General features: G+C 32.9%; 1 protein-coding gene across 1 annotated transcript in view; it reads right to left on the reverse strand.

The window, feature by feature from the left end:
• The window catches only part of RhoGEF3 (Rho guanine nucleotide exchange factor 3), a 203,627-nt gene that overhangs the window by 19,465 nt on the left and 156,776 nt on the right, over positions 1-27,386 (reverse strand). The window contains exons 11-12 of the mRNA XM_018460695.1: positions 9,924-10,029; positions 1,855-1,982 (exon numbers count right to left, since the gene is read on the reverse strand). Of these exons, the coding sequence (XP_018316197.1) occupies positions 1,855-1,982; positions 9,924-10,029 (234 nt within the window). The remainder of the gene's footprint in view (positions 1-1,854; positions 1,983-9,923; positions 10,030-27,386) is intronic.

Below are 27,386 nucleotides of genomic sequence, written 5' to 3' on the forward strand. Positions count from 1 at the left end.
AATAAACAATAACACATACACACACACACACACACTCTCTCTCTCTCTCTCTCTCTGTCTTGAATGGTAATATCCAAATGGAATAAATAAATCATATACATAATGTGAGAAGTGAAAAAAAAGAAATGAAATTACTTTTTTACTCCATTATAATACATAATACGCATGCGTATATCAATTTATATGTACATATATGCTAATCCAATAATCTCGAAAGACCTTCAAGAATTCTTCTTCCGATGTTTCACAAGCACGCTTTCTCGATTATTTTGCCTTTTTTCGAATGTTTTCAATTTTTCTTTTTGTAAACAAAGTTCATCTCAATTCACATATCTAATTTTTATCAGAGTTTTTACGGGAATAAATTCGCAACTTGGACACAAAATTTCATTTGTTGTTATCACGTGTTTCATATATCAGCCCATGTAATATAGAATCAGCCTCCCAAATGGAAGTTGTTATTACCATACAGCATTTTTTGTGGCTATAATTTTAGCAAAATCATAAAATGAGTGCGAAGGATAGACAGAAAATTAAGCACTTAGGGAAACCAGGAATAAGCGGAGACTATATATCGGCGGGACAATTGCAACATGAAAATGATTTTGGAGTGAATCTATGGCACATACAAAAACGTAAGGCATTTAGACATAAGCAGTAAGCAAATCGGCCAATCACAATAGAGAACGTAAGGTTATTGCCATACATTCTCTATTGTGATTGGCCAATTCGCTTATCGCATATGTCTTACTGCCTTAAGTTTTTCTAATGTATTTCTTACTTAAAAGTCTTCATCGCCACCTTCGTCGCGACCACCCTTCATGTCGCCTTTTCGAGAATGCCTGTGGTTTTTAGAAAAGAAGAAACCACCCACACAAGGAGGATACCACCCGTGAAAGAAGATATCCGTGCTCATGTTTAGGTTTTCGGAGAAAAAGATTCTATGAGACATTATTTTTATTTATGCTTGGATTCTCCCCGCCACTCTTTAATCATGAAAAAAATATCGTAAGATATATATTGAAAACATAAGAAAGACAAAAGGAAATATGCTCAAAATAGAATAAAGATAATACAAAGATAAGAAGAAATAGCACTTAAAAAAAGTGGTTATAAATTCTTAATAATTAAAAAATAGTTTTACTTTAATGTGATTTTATTATATCTTCATCAAAGTTGTTGCGTATTATTTTATTTTAAAGGTTATTTAATAATAAATAAATGCGTATACAAAATATGGGATAATATCTTTATGATTAATGCGTGAATATCAATGTTATACTAAAAAAAGAGTCAGGTACTAAATCGGGTTATAGTTACCAAATGTGAGTGAAACAATGCCCATCAAATGTTAATATAATCAACAATCATTTTACTTTTCTAAATATTTAGTAAATATTATCAAACATAATAATATAATCAACCGTTTGATAATATTTACTAAATATTCAGAAAAGTAAAATTATTTTTGGATATATTAACGGAATATTTGATTGGCATTATTTTACTCAACATTTGATAGCTACTATCAGACTTTTTTTCAGTGTAACGTAAATCAGTTAAATTTGATACAGAGGAAGGAATAGCTTGGATAAAAAATGTAATCAAGAGGAAAGAAAATTAATTATAAAAAAATTAAATATTATGATAATTATATAAAATATTGAATAGTTTAGTTCTTTTTATTTTGTCTTTGTAGATTTGATTGTAAAGATTCGATTCTGGAGATTTGATACATTTCCATTACTATATAAGCCGTAAGGCCTTTTAAAAGCCGAAAGGCATAAAATAGACTGCCTACTCATCTATTACTATAATACTGATGCAATTTAGATATATATAATGGATGCGTACCTGTCATGGTTTCTATCTAAAAGCGCCGGGGTGCTGGATGCTTTGATCCGCCGTTGAGCTTTGCTGAGACCAGAAGTTCGTCGTCTCTCTCTTCCGGCGTGGCCACTCGTTCTGTAGTCATGCAAAGGCTGAAACAAAATGTTAAAAATCGAATAATAACTGAAAATACAATTGTACACAATCAATCCGTTAAACACAAACTAACAGTAACATTACAGTATCATAAGTAACACTCATTAACAGAGTAACATTCAGTATTATCATTTTAACAATATATATAATACAAAAAATATTGTACGTAACATTTATATTACTAAGTAAGAAATTATAAAATTAACGTAATGTTATTGTTAATTGACTGGGAATACAGAATAATAAAATATTATACGAATAATCGTCCAAATAATCTCCAATAATATTGTTTCTCAGTAAAGAATTCCTTCTATTTCATCTGCTAGTATATATCGATCTCGATATCGATATATCGAAAAGGGTCACGTTTATTTTTAGTATGCGGATATACATAGCAAACATATTATTGATGACAATCGATAACCCTCGCGAGAAAGTTGCGTTACGTATGTAAAATATCTTTCCCACGATTCGACTGGGTACGCACGAATGCGCTTGATCATTCGTATCTTTGTATCAGTATTGAGCGTACTTTAGCCAAGTTACCGGGTCTAATATTATGTTGCTAAGCTTCGTTACAAGTGGGTTACCAGGCAACCGGTTTTATTCAAAATCGACAGTTCGTCCTATCTTCCTCTTATCGTCTATTTTTACTGTGATTGACAAATTGCAAATTGCAATTGAACAGGATTTTATTTATGACTCTATTTTATTATGCAGAGAATATAAAGAATAATTACGTGGAAATACGAGCAATAATAAATCATAAAATATGCGAAGTGCTTAATAATAAATTTATCTGATGAAATAATCTCTTTATTATTCACATATTGAAACACCTGCGCGAATGACAAATGTCGCTTTCACAGTGTCCGACTATAAATTATCGATCAATTCGGCTGCAGCCCCCAATGTATATCACTGCACCTTATCCGCGGTAATCGACGAAAACCACGCTGATTTCGCGGTTTCTGCCCATCCTTTCACGCATGCCTCCGCGCTAGACGGGAAATGAAAGGGTTGCAAACGGTGTCGAGCCACAAAGGTTGATTATATCTTTGCAGCTGCCTCGACACCGCGCACGACGTTCTACTAATTAAGATTCCCGTGCGGTGAGAAATCTAATACGATATATATGTATATATAGATATACACGCATATACCGTCGAGATAAATCCCGCTCAGTCGAACTTCTATCGCCGAAACCCCTCGAATCCGTTTCGCTATAATCGTACTCGATTCAAACGGAAAATTATAGAAATTTGGATCGTGCCACTTCGCTTTTATTTCGATGGAAATTTCGTTTAACGCTCTCGTACTCCAAGAAACTGGAATATCTATCAAATTATAATTTCAATCTATTGCATTTTCATCAGATAATTTGCTTCGTCGGTTATCCGCTGTTAGAAAATCTATCAATTTAAACATTCTGTCCTGCCTTATTCTCATCTTGTATAACAATAAAGCGTTTAAGGGGATCCTAAAGTCGTCTATGTTTTACCGATTATTTTTCAAATAAATATTTTTCTAATTGTCTTTACTAGATTTAAAATTCCTTTTCCACAATTCAAGTATAAACGATAATGTAGACAGTTTCTAACTACCTACTAAACTGGTTATTATGTCAAAAACGAAAAAAGTTGGAAAATTACAGTTTTGTTATCGGATTTTGGCATCGACTCGTAACAATATTTGCTTTAAATCGTGCATAAATCCTATCCTATATAAGTCGAATCGGTAAAATGAACGACTTTATTTAAAATCGAGCGAATATCTCGACTATCTTAAGGATCCCCTCGATTTTATCATTGTTGAGTGCTTTCCATTTGGTGGCACAAGTCAACATAAGTGTTCTATCTTCGTTACTCACTGAATGTCAAGAAAGATAGAATGATGCTTGTGTCAACTTGTATCATCAAATGGAAGGCACTCATTAGGAGCATAAATTACCAGCTACACCTGCTCCGAGTGTGTGACGCGCATAACGTGAGACTTTACGTTCCCGAGACGTCCGCTTCCGGTTATAAACGTGCAGTGGATAACGTCAGTTCGACACGATACGTCGGATGTTAACGAGCACACTGTCGTCGCTGCGGATGATGCATGTAGGTCGTCGCAAGCTGGTCGCGGTACACCACAGTCGCGTGCAACGTGATGCATCCCTACGTATAGCTACCGCCGAGACGTCACCGGCATTGGGGCCATTACTCACGTGCCGCCGATCGATGATCGCTTCCGTGTAGTCGATAATTATTCAGATTGGAAATCTATGACAGCGACCCGTCGCGTGGAGTTCGCGTGCTGCGAATACGTGGTGTGGCAATAAAATTCGATAAATATCATGAGAAAATAAATACTACTTAATTAATATATAAATTACATTACTAAAAATAAAATGTTAATTTTAACTACGTATAGTGGATTTTCTAAGACATGCAAAAATATTAAAATTAACATTTTTGTACAAACAAATATTAATTTTAACATTTTTATTTGTCTCAGAAAGTCCATTATACGTTTTTAAGTTAAAATTAACATTTTATTTTTAACAGAGTACTACTTAATTAATATACAAATGATCTTTTTGTCCTTCAAAGTAATTCTCTCTAGAGACAATGCACTTCTGGTTACGTTCGTACAACTTGCGGAAACTTTGTGAAAAGTCTTTGAATATCGCTTTAAGTCTTATCACACAGTTCTAAGTAAAACACAGAAGTCATAATAATCGTAAAATATCATAATCTTATTTGTATACATTTATTTTTATATTCATTTTTAAATATCAAATGATATCATAATGATGTCCTTTGATATTATTATGACTTAATTATAACTCTTAATTCTTACTAATTATAACTCTTAATTATAACTCTTAATTATAACTCATAATTCTGATGGAGTTCTGATTCAAAATATGTAATACGGCAATTCTTGAGTCAGTGTTGCATTACCGATTGAATCACTCTATTTCCTCGATCTTACTCCAGCAGACTTCTTTTTATTCCCTAAACCAAAAAAAGATGATGAAAGGCACTTGATTTACAAACATTTCGGATATTCAGAACTGCACTGTAAAAAGAAATGTGTTTTATTCTTGTTCCTATTTTTTAAACACTTAAAGATGTTTTAGTTTTGAACTTTTTCAATAGACAAAACACTACGTGTTTGAATTTAAAACGCATATTGTTTTAAATCCAACGTAGTGTTTTGTCTATTTAAAAAGTTTAAATCTAAAACATCTTTAAGTGTTTAAAAGATGGAGTCAAGAATAAAACATTTTAATATCTTAAAATTAAACACTTCTTTTTTCAGTGTGTACAATAAGACTTAAGGCAATATCCAAAGATGACTTTTCACAAAGTTTCCGTAAGTTGTATATGTTAAGAATGTTAGAAGTGTATTATCTCTAGAGATTACTTTGAAGGACAATAAAGATCATTTATATATTAATTAAGTGATGTTTATTTTCTCATAACATTCACTAAACTTTATTGCCACACCACGTATCTACATCGGTTCGTTGGATGAAATATCGTCGTCGATAATAGGGAGTTTTTGCAATACCGTTTATCCAGATACGGTGAACGCTAGGGTCAGGTTATCTTCTTTTTAACAACTAATTAAGAAAAGGATAACGTGACTTTAGCGTTTACCGTATCTACGTTATTGCAAAAATTCTCTATTATGTTAGCTAAACTCACCCTATACGCGACGTCGGCGTCGTAACGAAAATAGCGAGTTTTAGGGAGAAAAATAGCCAGCGATGATGAACGAATCGCGAATAATATAGATACGTTAGTCCTTGGCTCTCCAGGAACGCGCAAGTGGAGTTCTTATACAAATCGATGATCGAGTCTCAAAATCTATTAAGTTCTTACCGTCAAGAACAGTCCGTAAGTCATCATATATTGTAATGAAGAAATTACGAATCGAACTGATGAAAAACAAATATGTATGTTATACCTACTTGCCCAAGTTCAAGATTAATAGTCGGTTGTCAACTGAGGTTGTTATCGACAGAATTGAAAATTTCTCTATTTACTTATGAGGAATGAGCGTTCTGCGCGCGCGCGCGTGTGTGTGTATGGAAAATAAATTGACGACCAATGCATCGGTCTACACGTCTGTCGCGTATGCAGACCGGAAGATTAGCGGCGTCGCTTGAGGTCTGTTTAATTAAGCCTTGGAATGTCTCATTAACTAACGCAAGGGTTCTAACAAGTATATGATTTTGCATCGATAAACAGAGCCAATTTGAATCGCGATTTATTGTATTGTTGTTTAGCCACTGATTCGCTCACAATTTTGTGTATTTATTACAATTATACGCGTACGTGTTAATTCTTTTTTATTAATCGAATACATGATTTTCCTTCTGCAGTGTAAGAATAAACATAAAAGTCCTTTACGTTAATCGAAAATAATTGTATATTTAAATAGTAAATTTTTAAGAAGATTGAAAAAATAAATCTTCATTAAAAATTGAGAAAATGTAAATTTATTTATATTTCTCGAATTTTTACAAAATAAAAAGATAAAATTATTATCGTACTGAAATCGACTTTTTTGCAACTTGAGATAATTTCTTTTTTTATGTGCATTTAATCCTCCAGCACCACTCCGAAATTTTAATTGAGGAAAACGATACATATTTTTTTATGGTTCCGGACTACATAAAAATCTGAAAAAAATCTTGTACACTTATGTGTGAAATCTTTAATAAAATAAGTTTTTACTATAATAAGAACTGGACTACATTTTATTTATTTTTTACATATTGAAATCTGAATAAGAATTTTGAGAAAACATAATATCGCGACTGTGTCTTAAAAGGCACAAAGTGCTGTTGGAGGGTTAACAGTATTTAGAAATAAAAATTTTCTCATGTACATACATGTGTTGTAGATATTTCTATTATAAATTACTAATTGTACTTTTATTTCGAAAACTAAAGAGTTATAAAAGTAATTAGAGTGATAATAATTTGCTAAATAAGGATGACTTGGACTATCAACATAATATTAATTTGGGATTCTATTTCATTTTAGTAAGTCTTTTCTCTCTTAAGAAAGATATTCCAAAATAGAAAATAATAAGAACTTCACACGAGGATTCTCGCCTTTTCCATATACATATATTAAGAGACAGAACAATTTAGGTTTAGCTCTTAATCAATCTTTGTCAACCTATTGTCAGTACCAGCGAATCAGTAATCTCCCAGTTAGCTATTAATCAGTCCAATTGTAATAGTAAAACAGTGAACCAGGAAACGGAAAAATAGTAAATCAGCAAAACAATTAAACAATTCTAGTCAAAATATATACCTTTGCGTGGAAGGTCTAATCAACTAAGTTTGTAAACTATATTTGTAATCCTTTAACACGTTCCATGCTACATGAATCATAGGTGACTCACGCTGGATTTGTAGTTGGCCGCTTGATGTTTTATCAATAAAAAGAAGCGAATTATAAAATAATTTTGATATCATACGTGAATACATATAATAATTATGACATATTATGCATATTTTAGACCGGAACATAAGTTTGTTGCGCTATGAATTTCAAAATTCAAATAGCTGTAATTTTGTTAAAAATGAACGAAATTTAAATTTTAGAAAAGAATTTTAAAACAAATTTCTACTTTCGAAAGATCACTATGTCTATCTTGTGTTTGGTCATTTTTACATATAGAAAACAAGCAAGACAAACAATTTTCTTCTCACTTTGTGGGTCTGACACGTACCAAAAGAGTGCAAACATTTTCGATTTTCTAATGGAAAGTTTAAAGTTTTTCCTATAAAATTGTTTTTAAAAAATTTCCTAGGATTCTCTCTCTCTCTCTCTCTCTCTCTCTCTTTGTTACTGAATTATCGATAAAAGAACATTTTGATCTTGATTGCTCATAAACTCCGTCAAAAATTATAATGGTACAATTAAAAAAATAAATTTATAAAGCTGAAAAACTTTGTTTGAAGTAACGCTACGAACTTTTGTTCCGATCTAATATATTAGATTTTCTTGATAATACTTTTGAGGCTTTCACGGGTATTTTCTTCAGCCAAAGGGTTTGCAGGTCATCACCGTGTCGTGATCCATTGCTAACGCCAACGTTTCGTGAACCTTGCCGTTCACTTTATCAGGGCGAGGAGCGCACTGATACTTTACCCTGATGAAGTAAACGGCAAGATTCACGAAACGTTGGCATTAACAACGGATCACGACACGGCGATAACCCGCAAACTATTAGGCTTTCTTCTTTATAATAATTTTTACAATTTTTTAAACAATTATGAAATACATGTTATATTTAATAAATACAACAGATACAAACAAAATCATCGGTGACTCATGCAACGCGATGATTAATCACTTAAAATTGACGTAGCACGTTTTAAGGAAACAGTAAAAGTGAATTTAATTTTAATTCTTTTCAGTTTGAATTAATTTCGATCCTTGTTTTTGATTGTTTTTCCTCAGAAATTGTTTAAAATAAACCGGACATAAGTTTAAATAGTTTGCAAGTAAATTGTTGCTGCCGAGGAGTATGAAAACAGTCCTGGTAGAAATTTCATGCATTTTTTAAGCAGTTACTAAACAGTTATACCAACTTCTGTCTAGTAACTGAGAAGGAATACTACTTAGGATCCCAATCAGAATGTAACACTTTGTTTGCAGTTACTGCATACAAAAGTTGCGTAAAATCTGAATCCATTTACTGAATAGAAACACAACTAATAATGGATATTAAATTGATTAATAAGCAAGCCAATTGCTCATGAAATGGACAGAATAAAACTCTATCAAGTTCTTGTCCATTTCTTATTCAATATTGGCACAACTAATGAGAATACAGTAATATTAGATAGTAACTGGATAGAGTCTAGGAAAACTGCATACATTTCTACCAGGGAGCTCCAATTTAAATAAGCTATCCCTGCCGAGTATAGCTATTGTTTCAATAAAATAAGTTGTTGCTGTCGAAAAATGTAATGTAACTATATTTCAATAAACATAATTTGAATGAATATTAATCTTCAATTAACAAATAGGTGCTCTGAAAGGATGGATGCTGTTTCTTCTAACAGATCATTTGGAACTAATTTTAAAACTATAGGTCTCATATATCTATGATCTATGATAATATAGAACAAGTTATTACGTTTTTGATAAGAAACTAGGGACATAGAACAAGAAGAAGAATATAATAAAAGAACAAGAAGATTTCTATTTCTTTTTTATTAATTTGATTACAAAAACTTGTCCAATTCTGGGTAAAGTACTTAAATGTATTGATTCAAAAGCAGTCAGTTAAATCTTTTGGTTCGTAACACATGACTGAGAAATAAGTACGCGGAGAAAATAATGTACCCGACAGGTGAGTTAATTTATTAAACAATACCAGTTATTTACTGTCACGTTCACCAGTAACAATGCATCACTGTAGCCAATCCGACGTAGATGCCGCAAAGCCATTGTTATTCATTGAAGAAAAAAAATATTACTCTTCCGGGAGGGGTGGATCAGGAGACGCGGGTTTTACATCATGCGATATGTATACATACATATGTACATAGAAATATAGTATAACCCCAAGAAAGAGATGTTACGACATATTCTTTACTTTAAAATATCACATATTTTCAGACACAAATGCATAAATCGATTGAATAAAAACGCGACTCTATTTTCCCTGGTTTATATCATCATCCAAATAATTAAGTTTGATCATTTAATGGGATCGTCTGTTCTTCTTTTTTCCTTTAAGATTAAAGTATTGATCTCGGGATATCGAAACGACTTCTTGCTCTATCATAATTTGATTACTTATTATTTTTTTAAGTAATCACTTCCACCTTCTATTATATTTTAATTATTCCTTTAATAACATAATTATACATAATAATAATTAAAAAATAATTAATTCTTTTAACTTACAGAAACGGGAGCTGTGTGAGATGTGGCCGCTTCCTGCGTGTGACGGAGTCTGCTGGGACTAGGGCTGGATCGCTGGGAATCTTGTCCTCGCTGCCAGGATGTTGACCTGCGACAAGCGAACAAGAAAATTCAATTATCTTCACTGCGATTACGACAGTTTATGGAAAAAAAAAAAAAACGATTCATTGAAAACTGTCGATTAAAAGTAGGACTCTTGATGTAACTTGAGAAATCCTTATCTCTTTGTTGAAGTCTTTTGGACTTATAGTCATACATATCGTATTTTATATTTTCGTTGACGTAATTTGATATACCGAGTGATTCAAAGACTTATTCATTCGCGCGCTTATATTCGCAGTAGAATTGTATGAGTAACGTTATCTCAATTAATTCATATACAGGCTTAGCATGTGTTATCGGTATCGGATTGCAATGTGTCCAATAGGCGGGATGCGCCACGTCGATGATTAATCAATAAACACGACGCGGTGCGTCGCTTGAATCTTAATTAATGGGTTTGGAGGAGCAGAGCAAATTCAACATACGTCTCAGAGTTGCATCTCGTTATCTTAGTAGGTCGCATTCAAGTGCGGTATATATATATATATATATATATAGGTATAAATGACTGGAATACAAGTTTCGCGTAATAAAATTGCGTTAAAATAATTCGCGCGCTAGTTCAATAACGCGGAAAAACGGTTTTGCGCCTCGCGATCGTGCGTACTGGTGGCAAATGCATATGCATGCCACATTCGTTTCAATAAACACGGACTTTATCTAACGTTACAACACATACCGTTTTAAAAGTACCGTTTAATAATCGTGTGCTATGAAAAAGACCACAATCTTTTTATTATTCTATTTATTTATATTACATAAAATTTGTGGATATTTTTATTGAGGAAAAATTGATTGCAAAGTCGTTCAAACAAAAATAGAAATGATACCAATATTTAATATACCAATACATTTGAAATGCTTTTAAGATACTAATAGAAAACGATTAAATATAATTTTATTAAATGAATTATTGTTATATTAAATTTATTTTGTTTATTAAAAATGAATTATTGTTATATTAAATTTTCTATTACATTATTATTTTAAAGAATAAAATTTTAATATAAACGTAATTTTATCTTATGCATTTAATTAAGTAAGAGAAGATATTTTATCAAAGTGAATCTTAATACTTAGATATTTCTATTTGAATTTATGTACGTATCTAATTCTGCAAATCGCGCGCCGCAATCGTTTTCGATCTTGAAATGCAATCATGAGCAGAATCAGAGTAGTAATATCACTTATTAAATTGAAATTTAATAATTTTTGATGCTAATAATCTTTATAAGATTATTAAAACTGAGGCAATTTTTTGCAATAAATTATTCATAGACTTAAGATTTTTATTAACATCAGATTATTATTATTCTTATAGATACTTATTAGCATAAAAAAATAATTAAATTACTTGTCAATTTAATAAATGATTGCTATTTTGTTTCTGCTCATGATTGCGTTTCAAGAAAAAAATTTCGGCACGCGGTTTGCAGAATCAAATGTGTACATTAAATTCACACAGATTATTTAAGCACTAAGATTCGTTTTGACAGAATATAGGAATCCTCTTATTTAATTAGGTTTATTCTCATCGGTTCTATTCGTACCATAGGTAATTGTTTTATCTTGTAAAATTGTAAATTTTAATAATTTGTTTCGCATCGTGTTTTATATAATCAAATTGCGCCGCAAATCGGCGACACTACAAGTATCACAATTTGAAAAACACATAGGTATTATGAGCAGAAATAAAGCGGAAGTATTGCAATTAATAAAAATGTGGTTTTCTCCATCAACGGGAAGGAGGTACGATTCGGTCGACATTGTTTGCGGCTCTCGCGATTGGACGGGGAAAACATTTTCGTAATAAATTACGGTGGAGCGCACGGCTTATCGTCCTGACGCGATAATGGGTGCGATGTTGTAAGTTATGGGGTCAAGGGTCACCAGGTACGATTTGTACCAACGTTTCGTCGATAACCCTTCTTACAAAGACGGCGATTAATCGTTCCGATTGTCGTGCCACGAGACAATAATCTCGGGTTACGTATCACACGCAGCGCGTAATGACGTGGGCACGACTTTCTACTTGAATCCGGCAATGCGTACACCAAAGTGCGTGAAGCAAGCGAAGAATGCAATTTCTAATCTTTTCGATACATTATTCGCATCGCAGATATTGAGATCGTTGCTCCTTCTTGTATTCCTAAGCAAATTGCGAAAGTCTTTCCAATTTAACGAACGAAGCAGCATTTGCTCGATTTTCATAATGGATTAAAAAAATGAAGAAATCGATCCGCGTGATGTAAAAAGAATCAGCCGCGATCGCAATAATCTCAGATCGAAGACGCGCATGTAATTGCGTGAAGAAAAAGAGAGAGAGAGAGAGAGAAAGAAGCGGAAATCGCTTGGTCTCGCATTCTCACGGCAACATTTCATTATTCGCGCGCGAATATACTTCGCAAAGTCGTCGTGTTAGAAACACGCAACGGCGACGTACCGATCGTCAAATGGTGAAAGGCGATAATAAACGCCGCGGTACGGCGAGGCGCGAGTGAACGAGTGCATTCGCATCGTCGAGTTGCACAGGGAAGAAAGGAGAGGATAGAAGAGAAGAAAAGTCAATAGAAAGAAAGTACCTCCGATGACAGCCGCGAGTAGGATTATCAGCCTTACTCTTTTAAGAATATATGTACTTCTTTTAAGATCGTTGGTTGTTAATTAAAATTTTACACTTGTCAAAATTATATTAATTATAAAAAATTATGTTCTAGAAATTTTATTTTATCAATCCCTTCAAATTTGATTTTATTGGAACCATGTAAAAAAATTTGTTTAAATTTATAATTCATGCGTAATATAATAAGTAATTCATATTAAATAATTAATTTTTCAAAATTTTGACTATTTTTCCAATATATATCCATTATGTATATCAAATTTCAGATGATATCGATAGAATTAAGTAATTCGAACGGATATTTTTGATATACATTTGTACAATGTATGAAGAGTCCGAAGGTGTTAAATATCTGAAAATATTAATAATCCCCCCCAATTTCCCAACTTAAAAACTGTAATAAACTTATTTTGCGAAAATTGTCCCGGTGGTCTAAAAGCTTAGGACGCTCGCACAGAATGCAAGAGATCCGGGTTCGACTCCCGGCCGAGGCATTATTTTTCGCAATAAGTTTATTACAGTTTTCAAGTTGAGAAATTTGGGGGGATTATTAATATTTTCAGATTTGATTGCGTTGAAAGTCCGACAACCATATCGGCACACAATTATCATTTCTGAAATTAATTCATTTAAATGAATTTACAATAGTTCAACATCTTAACGTTCTGACCGTTATGGCGCTTCTTAATTTAAAGTATTGTAGTTAACATTAGCGGTCGTTCAATCTTTTTTTAAAATGTGTACATATGTACTTTTTCCTCCTGTTTCGGATATGGTAACTCTAGCCGTGAGCCGACTACGCCGATTGAAGGCAGGTCACGGCGTGTACGACGTTCTTAGGCACCTGAGAGTTCATCGATTTATTCCACTTTCTACGAGTGGTGCCGATCGAGACCAGCGCGGAATCATCTTTCCTCGCGCGCGCGATGGGAGCGGCCAACTGTCATCCGCAAAACGGACGAGATTTACTTAACCCCGTCGAGTATGAACGACGTGCAGCTCTCGTCTTTTTGCGAAAGATCGGTTCTCGATATGTTGACTCTGTTCGCTGTCATGTTAACCTTCTCTATTGCCGGCAGGGAAGCGAAGCAAGGAGGCGTCGGCGAAAGCCTCCTTTAACCTTTGATTATAATTAGCTGTACGATCATAATGTAAGACCAACGTCAAATTAATCTCGAAGAGTTATAAATGGCTTACATTACTAGAAGTGAAGGTTATCCAACTTTTCGTTGTTCTATAAATATTAATAAATTTGTTCTTATATTTCTTTCGTTGTTATTATGATAATATACATATAATAAAAATATACATATATAAGAATTTCAGCAGACAGAATTGCATAATTAAATCCATAGTTTTCTAGAGAAATTTATCAAAAATTATTAATTTATCAAGTATTTTGGGTACACTTTTATTTTTTATAATCGAAGGAGTCTGTCTTTAATTTGAAATTAATTTTTCTTAAATTAGAGATTGCCATGTTTGATCAAAAAAATTAACTCGAAATTATATAATTTGATAAATTAATAAAATTAGGTTTGATAACTTGATAATTTCAAATTAACTTTTGAAAAATATTTGTATAATATATATTACTTTAATTACAAATTTTTCTATTTGTGCTCACCCTTTAGTAATTTCAATTATTATCATTTGATAAGAGAATCTCGCGAAATAAAAGAGCTTCTTGCAAGATCTTTTTGTAAGTCTTTATTAAGAATTTTAATTAATTTTGATAATGTAAGAAATACTACATAGTCGTTTTTCTTGTGAAATTTTTCAAGATCGCGCGTCGAGATAGACATTTTGTAAGGTATCTGTATCTAGAAGCTTCGACGTAGGTAAATGCACGACACGGTTGTGCCATTATGAAATACGGTACGTTAAAATTTGATGGATGATTACAAAAACGCGAACGACGGCACGGGATCTAATATTTACCGTCTGGTACGTGGAAACTACGTCACCAGCCGCGTGGTACAATCGAAGGATATTGGCACGTTGTGCTCTGTATACATAAGCGGATACCTGCGATACGTGCTTGCAACAACCAAGCGCATCGGATTTTTCTCGTGAAAACGCATGAATTTTCGACGTGAAAAGTGCCAATACGTGAATATCACCAGCGATATCTCCAAGGTTAAAAAGTTTTATGTATAAACTGCGTTACCTTGTAACATATTGCGCGAAAATTATATTCCTCGACAACTATGAGAAACATAAGTAACTTTTAATTTGTTGTATTTTCTTTAAGAGATCAGCAAATTGTTTAAATTACGTGACATATTTGCCTATATATTATAAATGATGTAATCTATTTTTTATCTATATATATAGATCCAGCATTATTTATAAAATTAATTAAACATAAAATACATTTTTCTCCGTTTTTTTTAAAGATATAAATACAAGATATACACAGAATATCGATATTTCAAAAATAAGAGGACGTCGATAAATTTTTATCTCAAAGATAACTTCTCTAATCGAAGCTTAACCAACTTGAAGTCAATCTTCTCTTATTTAAAACGACACAAAAATTTTCTGAAAAACACGTTGATTTTCTTTTCTCCACGTTCTCCGAATTTTTTTATATTTTAACTTTATTACTTTACATAGGAAGAAGAATAGACAACTCTCTCAACCTGTGTTTCTATCATATGCTTAATATGGAGGCGCAGACTCGCTGTTTTGCCCGGGGCGCCGAAATACCTCTACCGGACCGCATTGCGCGTGGGTGTTGCTCGCTGGTGGGTAATAACCGGTCGTAAAATCTTACCGGTTTCACAACGCATGCTTCCCCTCGGCCCCGTCCGCGTCTTATATGAATATGCCTGTGAATCTTTTCTCGCTCTCAGCGTCCACGCTTATTTAAGAGACGCGCGCGATGCGCTGCCGCTACTCTGCGCCCTACAGCACGATAGATTTACGGATAAACGTACGATTTTTTCCTTTCAACAGGCGCATTGAACTGGTATGAAGTCTGTGAGCATCCTAGGAATGATCGTTCTATCGCGCGATGAATGATAACGCTCATGACGTCCATAATAATTCGCGTAACGTATCGTTTTGCTTTATGCAAGACGTTTCCGCGAAATTGCCGCTGCATATCAACATATTAGGCGATTCAATTGAATAACAGTCAGAGGTTTGAATTAATTTCTCTTTGGTGATCATTTTATCATCGCACTGTAATTAACGATTGTAATATCGATCGTAGTCGTTATAACTCGTGTCATAATTATTCATTTGTTTTATATACAAGATATCTTCTTGTTACTCTTTTACATACTTGTCTAGTCTTGTTAAGTACTACATAATGAAATTAATATTATTATTATTTCTGCATCGTTACTATATTTGTTATACAAAATTGATACAATTAATGCAATTAATGAAATGAAATAACAATCCGAAAAATTTAGTATTTTTTATTTTATATTAATGTAGTTCACCTGGATTGTATTATTTATATAAAACAGGAAATAATTGTATACATTATATTAAGAGAAAAATTTAGGTAAATGTAAGGTAAATTGCAGAATAAAATTTATATTCATGTAAGATATATTACATTAAAAAAATTCACTAAATCTTTATACATATTTCTTTAAATAGTATTAAGTAAATATTTACTTAATAAAACAATAATAATTAAATCATTTTAATGGTTCTCTCTCTCTTCTTCGAATAAATTATTTCGAATTTTCTCTCAATAGCTCCATGCAAGATAAGTATGATTTATTATACAGCAACTCTTTTCACTTGTCATATCCTTATTTGAAGAATTGCTTACAATCATTGGACATGCGTTCTTCGCTGAATGAATATGTACATATATAGCCGTCGTATGCATGGTAAAAACTAGTTGTAATATTACAAGGTAGATTACCGAATCACCAGGCCATTTAAAACTTCAACTTCCCTTTTTCTTGCATTTTCAAGGATTCAGAACTTTCGCGGCTCACGCGAGCGTTAAAACGGGATTGCGGCATTTATCGGTTCGTTGTTAATAGCATTCGTACTTGTACGTTTTCGCGGCCGTTTGCTGACGGATCTCTTTCAAGCCATTAAGGTTTTATACGTTTAGCGTACGAAGCAAGCACTGGCGGCTCCTTTTTCTGTCCATTTGTGAGTTTCACGTTAGCGTGTCGTATCATCTCATTGACTAATTCAGCATAATCAACGAAATTGCGTGAAATTTGCAAAATAAGAATGGATTTTTGACAGTCATCGCGAAGATTTAAGCTACAAGAGATGTCTATAGAATGAAGTATAGAATATAACATAACATTTCATTGTCATTTTCTACACGCACATTGAAGCAGAAAAAATAAAATGTCATAAAAATTATATTTATTTCGTTTGCTTACGTCTTTATATCGAAATAATAATGAGATGATTACATAAAGAATAAATATATAATCTCTCAAAGACACATTATTCAAATAATAATGTTTATCTTCTTAATGGGAATGTAGGCGGACTCTCTGACGTCAACTGAACGTAAAATACGCGGTAGAGAGATAATCATCTGATTAAATTGTTTTAAAAATATAATCCGAATTTTAATCAATAAACAATGTTCCATACAACACAGTAAATTATGAAATAAAAACTCACGCGATGCACATAAAATTTTGTAAAATGATTGTTTGGCACATCGGTCATTTACAATGTTAGATTATTGATAGTATTATATTTATGAATAATATCATTTATAAACATTGCAATAAATGATTATTGCATATCTCTTTATAATTTTTTTTTTCAAATATTTTATTATGAATTCAGTTTAAATCCAAATTATTGTATTTTCTAAATCTACTATTATCATATAAACATGATGTTTGGACTCTATATTTTTAATTGTTACATTAATGGTGCAATTATAATGTATGTTTTGTATGTTTTATTGAACATTATGCGACCTCAATCTTTTATACAATTTCAAAATTTCTGTTAACCGTTGTGTACTCCATACGCAATTATTTTCTTTACGGAAAGAACCGAGAAGCAAACGTGGTTGGTTTTACGAGTACGCGTGAATTTTTCCAAAATGAATTTTTCTACCCTTGGGAAAAAAACCGAAAAATCCGCGGAAAAATTGGAAAAATTGGATTTTTTTTTCCAATCCTTTAAAACTATAATTACATTATAGATAATGGTATATATCTCGAGTAATACATTTTTATTCAAACGACCTTTTTTTATTTATGTCATAAATCCTCTACAGAGTCTACAGGCTCGATTGCGACGCACGTAAATTGGGCGCAGCATTTCTTTGATTTTGATGCGACGAACGCATGCCGATAAAGGCAGGTTTTGTGATAAAAAATCGATCCTGAAGCATTCATCTCATATGTGCGTTAAATGTATGGATTCGCGTTTGTCACGCGACTGGTCGGTCCGGATGAGATGTTTATTTTCCGTACTCATCGGGCTTAAGGTATTTTCAACATTATGGCAAGCATTGTTATACGCATTTATTCGACGTAAAATAAACGTGCGACATAAACTTCGTTGTTTAGTCGTGAATTAATAAAGCAAATATTTGTAACAGCTAATAATTTCTGACAATTCTGCTATTTTCCCATTTTATTAGATTTATTTTCATTAATTTCTCATTAATTAGATTTATTCTCATTGGTCCAATTTTGAATTATAATTGCTTATTTTATTACTTTATTAATTTTGAATGACGCGTTTTTCACATAAAAACAATAACAAATTAAGATCTGATGCATAGCTCGAGATATAAATTAAGTAATATAAAATATTTTCCTTTGAGGAAAATTTAAATTGTCTAATGATACTTTTAACAACACAAACAATTTACTTTTAATAATAACTCTCTGTGGTATTATATATCAGTGTTTGTTTTATTTTTTTAACAATTTCTCGACATTTCCGCGGCTTTGGGATTTTTCTGAAAATCGTGGAGCTGATTTATGTAAGCACAGTCGATGCCCGCCGTAAAACATCTCGTCCCGAGAATCACCTACGAGACGAAGAGACCGCCCGAAGGGATAAAACGACGTTGGTGGTGGTCGGCAGAATATAAAGCCCACCTTGCATCTGCGGAGCATTCGTGACGACTTTGTATATATGTATCTATTGATATACGATTCCGCCTTTTGTCGACGGACTCTTCTTTATCTTCTTCGCTTTCTCATTTTTATTCTCTTTGTCTCATCCGCCGTTTTCTCAACGTTGGCTGCGGAGATAAGTTATAATAGTTATAACGTTAAAGTGACGCACTGAGATTTGGAATCTCACGGAAATACATAACAGCGCTACGTGCATACGAAGGGAATCATATTTAGAGATTCGTCATTTTATTGTTTATGATAGAATAAAATAATAATTCCCAGAAATTAATACAAGATTCTAAACTTTGATCACAGCAATGGATCATTTGAACCCGAAACGGCAATTTTAGACGATTGCACGATCTGTACGATTGGTATTATAAGATTCTAAATTGTAGATGAAAAGATGCAATTGTAGATGCTGCTTCCCAAGCAGCAAAACAGGGCATTTTGAAATCAAAGTCAGATCGCCCTAATTAAGTAAAAAATTACCAATTCTTGACATAAAAAATGTCTTAACCATTAGCTGAAATATTGTCTCACAGATTACATGATTTCATATGATTTCATCTGATTACAAATAATTTTTTTCACTACATATGAAATATTGTAAAATATACGATTTTATTTAATATTATACAATGATTTCTCGTGGTTGCGTATGTAATTATCGGATTATACATAGAGATTTCATATGAATTTTGTAATGATTTCGAGGACTCTGTCCCATGATTACATTAAGTGGTTACCTCCTCGGACTTGGAGTTAAGCTGCAACAAACAGGCGACACGGTTTTACATTTTTATTTTTATCAAGCAGATTTAATTCAACAAATCCTCTATTTATAATTTAACATCTAAAAAGTTGCAGAAAAACTGAGTTAGTTGTTCGAGTCTTTGGACTCGAGAAATATCTCCTGTTATGCACATTGTGGGACATATGCAATTCTCTCTTGAATTTTACGCGAAGTTTTGATTTGTGTCAGCGGGGAAAGTATCGATCGCACAAATCGAAAATTATACGAACGTAGAATTCTCGTCGACAGTGAGCCTTCAGTTCGGCGAATAACGTATTCCGGTCGTGAATAGGATGCATGTCTCGTGAATGCACGTCTCGCGTGAAAGCCGATACGGCCCCACGCGATGCGTGACCCTACTCGCTATACGGCTATTGAATTTCAATTTGCAATATCGCTATCTAATTAATACGATCCTCTTCCATACACACACAAATATATATATATATATATATATACATATAAAAATCTTCATTTCTTGCTTCTTCGAGTAGGTCAAGTAAATCTATCAAGTTCTTCCCACGGAACCAGTACGTCGCTGTTTGATGTATTTTGCATTTGCCTGTACGAGATTCATTGTAATCTGTAGCTTGCATGTCTGTTCATAATAAGTCAAGTATGAATAAATCAAGTCTAATTGTAAGGTCAGTTCCTATATAAATCTTTGGGGGATTTTACGATATAAACTTAAGTTTATTATTATATTTTAAATGACGATATGTATTAAACCGTTTTCTTCTATTTCTTTCATCATCTTTACGATAATTTTTTACTATAATTTGTCTTCTATTCCGTGTATAATCTGATAGAAAGAACTGTAAAACTAGGGCGTTTTATGCGCTATAGTTGCTCAAGGAGAAAATCAAGTTTCAGAAATCATTACTTTCAAAGGGGAAAGATTATTAAAGATATTATAGTCTAAGAGGTTAATCTTTCGTCTTCTCTTATTCGTTATCGCGTAATCAATGAAAATTATTGAATAATTCGCAAGAGTTGACTTATGCGCAGCAAATCCCATGTTAATTCTTATGTTAGAACAAAGAGAGCCACCATCAAACCGGCTTCAACTACGAATCAGAGAACCTTCCCGAATTGCACGTACACCCATTGAGTCTGATGTATCTCATGTGTCCAGCTTCCCAGGAACTAACTTCCGCGGTTTCCTCAAACTTTGTAATGGTTTTACTGAATAAAATCTCCGCGCTAAGCGGATTAATAGCATGGATCCGTAGACCAGATCATGCTCGCCAAAAGTTGGTTATCCTCAGGTAGGATAAGAAAAGATAGTTCTGTGCAAAAGTATGACAATTTTAAGAAGAAAATTATATTCCAGAAATACCAGCAAGTATCTTTTAAGATCAAATTTTTTAGCAGTCAAATATTTTTCTTTCTTAGAGGAAGGTCACCGATATCGACATATCACTTTGTTTTTAGACAATATTTCTTAAACAAAAACTAAAAATGAAACTTTAGAAATATAAATACTAGAAAGTAGCTACTATCAGATGATATAGTAGTTTTTAAAACACTATTTGCAATTTTGCAATAATTAACTTTTACGTAAGATAAGAAAAATGAGTGACAAAATAGGCCCTAAAATTGACACAATAGACAGTAATGCCACATATTCCTATTATTTTTCTTTCATAGAAGTTATTTGTACAAAATATCTATACAAGTAAATGCATATACCTAAGACTTTCTAAAATCTTTTCACTTCGATATAAAACATTTTTTTGTTGATTTATAATATACATTATGCTATTCTGCAAAACGCAAACATGTAATACAACAGTTCTTATTTTGACAGTTTTTCCATAAATACATGATTGCCTTCAGCTCCAATAGAGTTATTTGACACTATAATGCAAGACTATAAAGATTAAGTTATGTTTTACAGACAGGTGTGCCGGTTTACGCTGCACCCCTATTTTATATTTAGAACTAGGACATTTAGAACTAGGAACATGTTATGGAAAAAATGAAAAAGAAAAAATATAAATAAAACTGATTAAGGAAATTACAACATGTAAAACGATGTAATATTATCAATAATATAGCCATTATTATTTAAAATATGCAATTTGCAAAAGAAGATAGTAAGAATTTTATTTTTGCATTTGTAGAATTCGTTTTTAACTAATTTTGTATAGAAACAAGCCACAATATATGAGTTTTTACTTTTCTAATTACTAAACAGTTATGTTTTTATCAGTATTAATAAAATAAAAATTCAGACAAGGCTAGGGTAATGAGAGTCAAACGCTGACGTAAGAACGAAGAGTTAGGAGATGCAGTTAATATTCAGGTGTTAATGGTTATCTTCATTTATTGCGTCAAACGTTTCGGCTTACTTTGGAGTCATCCTCAGCGAAAAACACAGAAATATAAAATCCTCCATTGAGAGCAAGTCACTTGACAGATTGACAGAAATACAGTAATCAATACGCTCATTGGGAAACAAAAAACGAAGTTCAGAAACATTGATTCACAATTTTAAAAGTTAAAAATAAATTAATACATGTCGTTCCTCAGATTATAGAATCGTGTCAGTTCGTCGTGACGTGTCGTTTAAAATTGTATTAATAAAGTACAATAATTTTCGAGAAATAAGGGGGTGTTTCTAGAAAACCTATGTCATCGGCGACTATTTTCTCTATAACTTTTAATACCCGATAACAAACAGTTTGGTGAACATTTTGAATATCGCTCCTGCCTGTACGTTCCCTAAAGTTGTATCGGAAAGGGATATATCGAAGAATAAGTCCTGCGTGTAAAGAACGGTTCGTTTCCATAACGTGATCCGCACGGCCTTCGAACAAATCAGAATCGACCTTTTATTAAATTGTTCATATGTGTTTTCGTGAAATCGATAACGGGTCGCTCTCACAAGGAATTGTAGAATTGCAGAGTGGTATTCGGGTCATGCACGCTTCGCGAAAAATCGTTGGTTTAAACTTGGCGAAACTGGATCTACGTAAAAGCGACGTGTCACCATGATGCTCTGTTTGCGATAAAGAGAACATGCATTGTGACACACGTGCAGTCATAATTATGCGAGCACGACGTTTTATCGTTACGCGGAAGATAGAAGGGTAAGATTTCAAAGCCTTGCTTGTGGGAATTATTCGCCTTTGAAAATTCTCTCCGAGAGCATTTTCGGTTTATTTCTACCGGAATATTCGAAGAAGTTCCATTGTGCCGTGAAACCATGCATCGTTCCTCATATTTCCGCATTTTATTTCATGAATATCTAAGGTAATAAACTTTCTTAACTTCATACCGTGTATCATAATATATTTACAGGTATTTCTCCGCAATTTTTGCTGCAAGATCGTACACCTAATATTGTTCGATGTTATTACGTAAGAGCGACTTTTAACTCAAGATTTTTTAACGTCAAATAAGAAATTTCAATTCCGGCGGAAGCTGACGTTTTATGGATGACTGCAGATGGTGGTAACGCCGTTTCTTGAGCGAGTTCATTGTCATGAGAATGAGGGAAGACAACGGAAAGAAGTGGAAATGCTAGATGGAAAGAATAATAAAAAGAATGTCGGAAAAGGAAAGAAGAGAAGTGAATGACCGAGCAAATTCCAGTGTCACCGCTAAGAATGGCGCGTATAAACAAGGTGATTTCTTCTCTAAGGTCTCTTTCGTTCACACGAAATATTTTTCTCAAAAATACAAACAGTTTCAAGAGCTGCTACAATCTCAGCCACAATCTTCCAGCATCTATTTTTCCTTCGGTAAACATCTTTTGTCCAATTCAATCCGATCGACTAATTGATCTCAATTCATCTTGAATTTCGAAAGGTTTAATATACATAGAAAGTCGATTAATATGTTACGTGGCATAAATCGTTAAACATTTTTTGTGATTAAACACTTCATTAATTCTTTTTGAAGAAAATGATTTATTAATATCAAAATACGATTAATAAATTTCTGCAATATACGTACATATTTGTAAAAATGAATTCGTTTTCTTTCTACAAACTCTTCTAAAATCATTGTTTATTATTATGTTCTTCTCTTCCGGAGACTCACGCGGCAAGCAATAAAAAGCCCTATCGAAATTTCAATAGAATAATATAAATGCTATACAATGGACAACTCATGAATGGAATAATAGCGAATGCATGACAAAGGGATTCTTATTAGCAGGCCGTCCTGACGGAAGGAAACATGAAACGCCAGTTTAAATACGAGAGACGTGAGTTCGTCTACAATTTATCAGAACGACACGGCACTTTTCGCTGAATATAAACGAGTGTGTAGTCAGTGGTGGCACGCGCCACGCCGCCGGAAACCTGTCGCGACGTCAATGAGTTTTGACCCGGCTTATCTCTTGTCGATTCTGAATGTATCCTGCGATAGACGACTCACGGATGAGAATGTCCTCGTTCATCCCACTCATCAAGAAGTTCATTCATCTTCTGCATAACTGGTTTGTCAATTCTCACGTGGATTTCTTTACTTCAGGAATATTTTAAAGTGTTAGAAAGAAAAAAATATTAACGGTATTTTAAAATGTTAAATTTGTGGAGAAATTGATTAATCGCGTGCACATTTTATCAATCTTCATAAATATTTTAATATATTTAAAAAACGGGAGATCTTAATAATATTATATATATTGCAAAGTATCTCGTTTAAATGGAAAATCAGTTGTGATTAAATATCAATTTTTAATGAATATTCTAATATATTTAAAAAATAAATATCAGCAGTATCGTGAAATATGATATTCAATTGAAAATTTAATTACGATTAATTATTAGTTTTGATAAATATTTTAATGTACAATATAAAAATTATTGCTCTAAATTATTAAAAAATATATATAATAAATATATAATAAATAATATGTTGTATACGCTCTGTTGAGGACATACATAATCACGATCTGAATATTTTAATATAATAAAAATTTATATTACTTACAAAAGTAGCGACAATACAGTAAGTACATTTTATTTTTTATAGAAATATTTTCAATTATTCTGATGTATGCAAAAATTTTTATAAATATTTGTATAAATTACAATAAAACGTAATAAAGTTATAAAAATTTAAATAAAGTGATTAAAATTTAAATTGTTACTAACAAAATAAAGAGTGAAAGGAAAATTCTACTCGTATGTATTTTTAAAATACAATCAAATATGTTTTGCTTAAATCAATTAACCTTGTTATGTCACAATATTAAAGTGACATTATCAAAAAACGAATCTTTGCAAAATCATATTTCATATTTTATTTTAATATATTTTGATATGTATATGACATTATATACACATATAATATATTACGCACATCAAAATATATTAAAATAAAATAATATATATGTAAAGAATGTCAAAAATTATTTTATATGTAAAATGACTGATGAAGAGAGAGAGAGAGAGAGAGAGAGAGAGAGAGAGAGAAAGAGAGAACATTGATTTAAACAAAAAGTATACCACTTAAAAAAAATAAGAAAACTTGCTCTTCTGTTTCTTTGAAGATATTTTTTCCGCAACGATACGTCAGTCTAATGCTTTTTAATAAATTTTAAAACAATGAAAAAGGAATTTGTAGTCATCCTTATTAATGTTTAAAAAGAACTTTATGCGATCTCTGCATATATAATAATGATACTAATACAATTTTTATCGAATGTACGATACATACGATATATCAAGTTACTGAAAAATAGATATCTGTACGTATGTATATCAACATCTATACAGGGTGTTTCCAAATTAAATGGCAAAACTTCGGGAGCGTGTAGAGGAGTAAAAAACTAAGAAAAAAAGTCCTATAGACATATGCTCCTTTTTGCTTTGTTTCGCAGGAAATCACGAAAAAAGAAAAAAATATATTTAATTTATTATTTTAATTATTTTATTTATAAACTTTTTAATGAAGATTTTGTTCGAAATGTGCACCTCTTGCAGCAATACAAGCATTGCATCTGTCAAACACGGCTCTTGTAGCAGCCAGGCACTGTTCTTGCGATATTCTGTTCGCTGCAGCTACGATACGATTTCTCAAATGTTGCTCTGATTGAATAGGCGAAGAATAAACTTCTTGCTTCAGAGTACCCCATGCATAGAAATCTAATGGCGTTAAGTCGGGCGAACGAGTTGCCCAATGTACTGCTCCTCCACGTCCAATCCATCGTTGTGGGAATTTTCTATCTAACCAGGTTCTAGCGACTCTGCTGTAATGAGCAGGGCATCCATCTAATTGAAACCACATTTCAGTACGTTGTTGTAATGGGATGTTTTCTAAATAGTCAGAAAATTCATTCTCCAAGAAATTTAGAAAACGGTCCCCATTTAATCTTGCAGGTAAAAAAAACGGTCCCACTAAAACGTCGTTCCAAATTCCAAGCCAGACATTAACAGAAAACTCTTGCTGAAATTTGTATTCTCTAACAGACCTGGGATTTTGATGAGATCATAATTCCTTTGATTAATTATTCCACCTCTGGTAAATGTTGCCTCATCTGACCACATTATTTTAGATGGAAATAAAATATCATTGTGGCATGTCTGAAGGTACCAGTTACAAAAGTTCAATCTGTTCCAATGATCTTGAGGTAATAAATTTTGCACTTTTTGAATGTGGTAGGGATAGCGATTATCTCCTTTTACAGTTCGCCAAATTGTTTGTGGTGACACTCCCAATACAGCCGACGCATTCCGAACGCTGGTCTCAGGATGATTGTCAAAATGTTGTAAAATACGATTCCCTGCCTGCAAATCTCTTCGTAACGCTGCTTGAAATCGGTTGTTTTCTTGTCGAATTGAAAATGTTCCAGTCTCTCGCAATCTATTAAATGTCAACATAAACACTCTTCGGTTTGGCACTCTTCTGTTTGGAAATCGTCGTGCATATTCTCGCACCGCCTTTAAAGCATTACCGTTGCAGAAACCGTATACAAAAACCATATCAGCATATTCACTATTAGAATACGTACGCGGCATATTGCAAAAGACAAAATTCATCTACTGTTAAAGGCTTTCAAAGAGCGACTGACAAATTCATAACAGAAAGTGGAAAATGTAATCAAATATGTCGGTGCTAGATATGGCAAGAAATGTAAACATTTTTTTTCGATTTCTCTGAAACGGAGCAAAAACGAGCATATGTCTATAGGACTTTTTTTCTTAGTTTTTTACTCCTCTACACGCTCCCGAAGTTTTGCCATTTAATTTGGAAACACCCTGTATATAATAACTCTGCATATATAATATTTATTTTATCCTATTTTATTGGATATGTATTTTTTATAAATAGACTACAATGAGAGAGGTTCAAGTATCCCTAAAGTGGTCAATACAACCTTATTAGAAAATACGTTTGCCAAGACTCGCGTGAAATGCGAGCATTTAACTATCTCAATTTCGATGATTCTCTCCTTTGTCTGGTGTTTATCCCAAGGATAAACTGTGTATAATAACAATGCCTCGACCGAGCGATCGTTCACCTTCATCACCACGATCTTCGAATCGCCTTCTCATCCTCCTTGTATCGCCTTTTCGCTGCGATTACCTTCAATTTCTGTAACAAGAGTCTGCCGTAACTTTTTTTCGTTTACGCGAATATTACTTCATCACTACGGATATGTATAATTAGTGTATGACGACCCCTAATAACAAAGCTCGCCGCACTAATAGATGGGGGTGATAATTGCAGAATCGATCGATCGGTGAAAGTTCCCATGCGTGCGTTTTCAGGTGCGGCATACATCTGCATATCTGCATGTACCTCGTCGGCAGCTGCAATCTAATGTTCGCCGCATATGGACCGGTTATCGCCACATCCGGCGGGGATGATGT

This window comes from Mycetomoellerius zeteki, unplaced genomic scaffold, assembly GCF_001594055.1.
Source record: "Mycetomoellerius zeteki isolate Tzet28-1 unplaced genomic scaffold, Tzet1.0 scaffold96, whole genome shotgun sequence".
In the NCBI taxonomy this organism is placed as follows: Eukaryota; Metazoa; Arthropoda; class Insecta; order Hymenoptera; family Formicidae; genus Mycetomoellerius; species Mycetomoellerius zeteki.